We start from the raw sequence: 6,112 nt of genomic DNA, 5'->3' as shown, positions 1-6,112 counted from the left end.
CGTTGACACCTGTCAAAAGTTGAAGTTACTGAACGAATACCATGGAGCCAACAATTGGTCGTGGTGTGGTTGTTGGAGGCTTTTTTCGCTGTTGGGAAATCATTATAAAACTCGTTTTTCTTTAGGTGGGATTTAGCTATACAAGTTTATTTTATAATTCACGCAGATTCACGCTACATAAAACTTCAAAAGATATTTCTAAATGTAGAACATAATTTAAACCTTCCAAATAATATATTTCCAATTTTTCTGGAATTTTTCCGGAAAATTGTAAACTATTTTAAATTTTCTTGGAAAATTACCCATTAGTAGTTGAGAATGATAATAGTTTTCTTACATTTATTGCTATTTTATTATAGTTTACCTTTTGTTTTACGTGTTACTGAGCATTTGTCACTTTCTATGGAGCGGAGCAACGAGCGACAAGCTTAAATTATAGTAATATATATATTAAATTATAATAAAATAATATTGGAGATTGCGCGAAGATTAGTCTGTTGAAGGCAGGAAAACTTACCTTGAATGACGTCATTTAAGCTTCTTGGAGCGGAGCGACCGCAGCTTTATTGACATCCACTCAAATTGCATAATCTTTGTATGTACATACGTACATACACTATTCTTGTAATAGTGGTCCGTGATCTACACTATTTTACACAGAATTACTTGGTCGTTCCTCAACCGACATCTTCGAGGATGGAAACTATTGACCATCGATTGACCTAGTCTACTATGCTATTGAGATTAAAATCCAACAAGTTTAGTCTATTTGAAAAATTAAAAGTATACATAATGTAACATTTTGCACGTGCCAAGGTTCAGAACTGTGAAAATAGAAAAAAAGTAATTGCGCGCGCAAACGTGCAGTATTTTGAATTAATTAAAACTTATGATCTATTTTCATCCTCCAAGACCTAGACATAAAGAGTACATTGTAAACTGTAGACACATGAATAAAGACGTTCATGTGACCAAGAAGTCGTTAATGTTTTTTTTTTACTTTAATTTGAAGGTTACTTTAATCCGAATGGTTTTACTGCCACTTGTCGATTGACTTGATGCTGCAACTAGGACGGTCTGAATATTATCCAACGCCTCAATTATTAACTCACAGTACAACTATTGTGTTGGGCTTATTAAATTGATCTCGACGCGTTATTAGCTTACAGAAGGTGACTTTATTGACTTTTTGGAGTACCTTGTATCTGGGGAAATTTAAATTTTTAAGTGGAATGAAGACAGGTCTACCCTGACACAAAATATGTATTTTTTAGTTTATCCTGCAATCAGCCTTGTTGACTATAAGCAGGTTGTAATAGTATTAAATTAAATAAAGATGCATAAAAAAGTCTAGCATGTCACTTTACATGATGAGTCAGAGTCGTACACAAGGGTCGTATTCTAGAACTCAACTCAATGCTCAAGTCAGGATTGCACTGGAAACACAGGCACTGGAAATACGACACCAATGGCAGGGACTTGAGTATGATTTCGAGTGCTTTAAACCATATTCAAATCTTGACTTGAGCATTGAGTAGAGTTCTGGAATACGACCCTCAGACGCGGTTCTATTCTTACAAGTATACCCGGATCCATTGACTTACATGCACGGATCATTATGAACGTCACATTATGAGGTTTTAAACGTGCTTTTATCTTTCTCTTCCACTTCTCGAATAAAATTATTTGAGCACTTAGTTGGTCATGTCTTAAAATCAACTTTTGGTCCAAATTTTTTTCTTGCTTTGTTTTGCCCTTCCATGATTTTGTACTTCAGCCATATCTGCTACAACTCATATACCTCGCAGCAGCAGATTAATCGTCATTATCTACATTCTACAAAGATATAAATGCTACTTGGATGCTGATAAACTCGTAAGGTGTAAACCAAAATCCGAGTGGACTCCAATATAATCTAACTCATATGAGCGCACTTATATAGTGTATCCCGGGTTAACAAATTATGGTTTGACAATAAATACAACAAATCAGAGTATGGTCTTTATTTTTATGTTAAGCTGATTTATGTACATTTTACCAATATATATTAGCTATTATACAGTACCGTTATCACTAATTATTTGCCCATGTTTCCTTTTTCCTAGTTTTGACCTGGCACCTCTCTTTAATTCAATAGACTTTTGAACTTTGGAATTTATTTCAGTGTGGATTAATTTCTTGGTCTCTCTCATAGCAGTCTCATAACTATGTGCAAGATGTTCATATACTTCTGGCTGTATTTCTTTCTGTGGTAGCTCCGCTTTCCCGCCTGATTGTATAAGTTCCTAAACAATTAAAATTTAACCATTGTAACTATAACCATTATGATTAATTAAAGGAATATTTCATTGTTAAACATACTGTCTGGAAGATATTTACAAAACAGTAATGTGAACTAAACTCTGTCTACTGCATGCCAAAAGTTAAAGTTTTTTTATATGTTACCTTAAACAAATTGACCTGGTTCTGTAATAAAATAGTGACGGCGTGTCCTTTTCGACCAGCTCTACCGGTTCTACCAACACGGTGTATGTATGTTTTAATATTCCTAGGAGGATCGTAGGAAATTACATATTTACAATCTTGGATGTCAATGCCTCGCGCCAATGCGTCTGTGCCTATCAACCTGAAAAAAAAAAAATGTAAATGAGTGTATAGAGCCTTGATGCTCATGCTAATAAAGAGTTAATATTAGAATAGTAGGTATAAAAACTTGATTGTACAGCTTTTGTATGTATGCCAAAACAGTGTACAATTTTTAAATAGTACAATTCAAATGATTACTTACACATTAATTTCCGACTGAGTAAATTTCTTCAAAACTGTATCTCTAGCATTTCTATTTAGAGCTGCAGACAATTCTGCAACTTTAAGTTGACCCTTGCCCCATAAATTCAGCAACACAGTCAACCTGTGAGCCGATTGTGCTGCATTGGTAAAACATAGTACTTTGTCCCATTTTTGTTCAGCTAAGAAGTGATACAAGACTAAAGGTTTTTCCTCAGGATTGCATGTCACAAACTGTTCACTAAGCTCAGTTGGCGTTGTGTACTTCCTTATATGGTTTTCATCATCTTCAAACTGACTTACAGGTGCTGCTGAAAACAATTTCGGTTGGAACAATCCCCATTGCTCTAACTTTTCTGGATCTTGAGACAATGTTGCAGATAACAACAATTTATGAGGAGGCGCTTTCTTTCCACAAAGGCTATTCCAGTTAAGTCCAGACACTTTTCCTCCCATTAAGTCATTTTCCAATTTAATATGCCGATCCATGTGATATAACCAATCATTCTGAATATGATCCATGATACGGTCAGCTTCATCAATAACTAAGAATTTAAGATGTTTGAGAGAAAATCCTTCTGTGTTTTGTATATGTTCTACCAGACGTCCTGCAGTGCATACTATTATGTCTATTACACTGACCCATCCTAAAGATTCAGCTGTGGTAATAAAAATATATAATTTATTTACATTATTACACTATTGTTTACATTACTAACAATGAAAGTCATTAATTAATAATCATTACTATAAATATCCTAGTATGCTGAAACCATCAAAGGAGATTGAACAAGTTCCAGAACTATTTTAAAAATTCACTGTAGCTTCAGAATTATGACACTTTTTATAAGCATAAATGTATCATAATATTTTATATTTTGTCAAATTCTTATAAAGTTGATTTATAAAATTCTTATTAGGTGAACAGGAAAAGGTAACAAAAATAATAAACATACTTAACACAATGTTACATATTATCAACTATAACACAATAGTCCATTAAAAGCAGTGTATTAGATAATACTTACTATTCCGAACAATTACTTGCTGCTCCTGCTGCAATGGTGTAGCTCCACTAAGCAATGCCACTTTGAGGCCTGTATTTGTGCAGTATTTCCGAAATACCTTAGCTACTTGTGTTGCTAGCTCTTGAACTGGTAATACTATTAACGCTCTGACATGATGTCCTACTGAGTTCATTAATATCTGAAAGGAAATTGCTGTTCTTCACTATACATTGTCTCTGTTGTATCTTTTCTTACTCAGCTTTCAAGTGTGCACTGTTCACTAATCATGTTTTTTTTGTATATTATTATGTAAATACTCATTGATAGAACAATTTTGACCCAAGTCACCATTCAAGATGAAAAGTGGTAAACTGAAAATACATTGTCCTAAAAAAAAATTGGCTTGTGTCTGTTATGACAGTCAGTCAGGAAAAATGATACAATTAACCTGTCACATAGAGACGCACAGTGTCTTACATAGAAATATCAATCACCATTTATATAATAAGAATTATGTAATGAATACTACAGAGAGAATTGTTCTACCTATAGGCTAACCACAATGTTTAAATGCTAAATAGTGATCATAACGTTAGTATTGGAAAGATTTTAAGTTATACCTGGACAATTGGAAGTACAAAAGCCAAAGTCTTTCCACTCCCAGTAGGAGCAGAAACGCAAATATCATGTGGCCAGAATGGATGTGGCAGTCTATGTTGTTCTAGCACAAATGGTATAACTTCTTCTTGTACAGGAAACAGCACTTCAACTCCTTCATTGAGAAGAGTTGATTTTAACGTACTGTGTAGCCAGGATACACTTTCTACAGAGCATGTGAGGTTTTGTAGACTTGTTGATACACCATGTGGATGGGATAACCAATGTGGTAGGACCCTGTGGACCTATAATTAAAACTTTTTATTACTGAAATCTCATTGCTTATATAACTAAGTATACAAATTATTTTGTGAGAAGTTTAATTCACCATAGTTGAATGTAGAAACTTTCTTTAATTTTGTAACTTTTTTTCTGTAATTAACAAAATTATTGTCACATATATGTATAAGTACATACAAATTGAGCTTCAATCAATGAACATCAACCCATTCATATGTTTCACTGCTGGCACAAAGATTTAGGCCATAGTCGGTCATGCTCATTGTCATCATCATGTTCATTGCGGTTTGGGGACTTAACACTTTTTTGAGCGTTGTGTACCTTCTTCGACATGCAGGTTTCGTTACGTTTTCCTTCACCAAAAGGTCATAGTAAATTCCAAATTAATTTTCGCACATAAATTCCAAAAAACTCAGTGGTGCCAGGCTGGATTTAAACCACGGACTCTCCTTGAGCTTCAAACTGAGTTTAAATAAACAATTCAACAAGAACTACAAATAATTTACCTTTGCTTTCTTTTCGAAATCATCAACACCCAAAACTTTAAATTCTGTTCTGCATTTACTTTCTTTTTTCTTTGCTTCAGTCTTCGGTTCTTCTGAACAAACTGTAGTTTTTTCTACTTCTATATCATTTAATGATATATCTTGTTTTTCAATTGCTGGCTGATGTAACGTAATAACATCGGACTTTTTATTCAAAGCAAAAGCTTTTTTTCGTTCTTCAATTCTTTTCTTGAGTTCTTGTAGACGTTTAGTTTCCTGATCTATTTCGTCAACTTCTTCATTAGTCTCTCTATACCTAGTTATCAAATCAAAAGTTTATCAAAAATTCTACAAGTGAGAAACTAGATTTAGTAAAATAAAAACAAGATGTAACCTATATGAAATGTAATGTGTTTACCTATTTATGACAAATAAGTCCATATTGAAAAATACACAACCTAGATTCTATTATGAAAGATTTAATTTTAAAACTTAAATTAATTATTTTATTTTTAGACTGTAAAAAGATCATCGAACGAAATTACGAAACTAAAAACGTGATTAGACGCACAAACTAATAAGAGATACATTAGACGCGTGGTACTTTGTGGACGTGTGTTTGAAACTGACCACAGACTATAAGATGATTTTTTTTTTAATTTATTAAGGCTTTGGCAAAGCCATCAGTCTAAACATGAAGTTTAAATATGTTTCTGTAAATATGGCCGCCACAAAGAGGATAGGCAATTTGAGGCGGCGTGCTTGGATTGACTCGGGATTCCTTAAAACGGGCCGATACGGGTATTTTATTTCGAGATTCGTATAATTTCACGTTTTAATCTTCGATTAAGGCACAATAGCACTATCCTATTCCACTTTAAACTAGATTTCACAAAATAATTGAAAGTCAAAATAAAAACGACACTTTTCCCTCCA

At 33.5% G+C, this 6,112-nt stretch overlaps 1 protein-coding gene across 1 annotated transcript; it reads right to left on the bottom strand.

The window, feature by feature from the left end:
- Positions 1 to 1,995: 1,995 nt before the first annotated feature.
- LOC113230013 (probable ATP-dependent RNA helicase Dbp73D) lies at positions 1,996 to 5,817 on the bottom strand (the record flags this gene model as incomplete). Its single annotated transcript, XM_026463734.1, has 7 exons — positions 1,996 to 2,285; positions 2,446 to 2,626; positions 2,789 to 3,446; positions 3,816 to 3,993; positions 4,415 to 4,696; positions 5,198 to 5,492; positions 5,807 to 5,817. Coding segments are annotated over 7 exons (1,836 nt in total), but the record flags the coding sequence as incomplete, so codon positions are not given.
- Between the last annotated feature and the right edge of the window lie 295 nt (positions 5,818 to 6,112).

This window comes from Hyposmocoma kahamanoa, unplaced genomic scaffold, assembly GCF_003589595.1.
Source record: "Hyposmocoma kahamanoa isolate Upper Pololo Valley unplaced genomic scaffold, ASM358959v1 63, whole genome shotgun sequence".
NCBI lineage: Eukaryota > Metazoa > Arthropoda > Insecta > Lepidoptera > Cosmopterigidae > Hyposmocoma > Hyposmocoma kahamanoa.
Note: the sequence above shows the minus strand (reverse complement) of the source record. Positions and strands in the feature narration are given on the sequence as shown.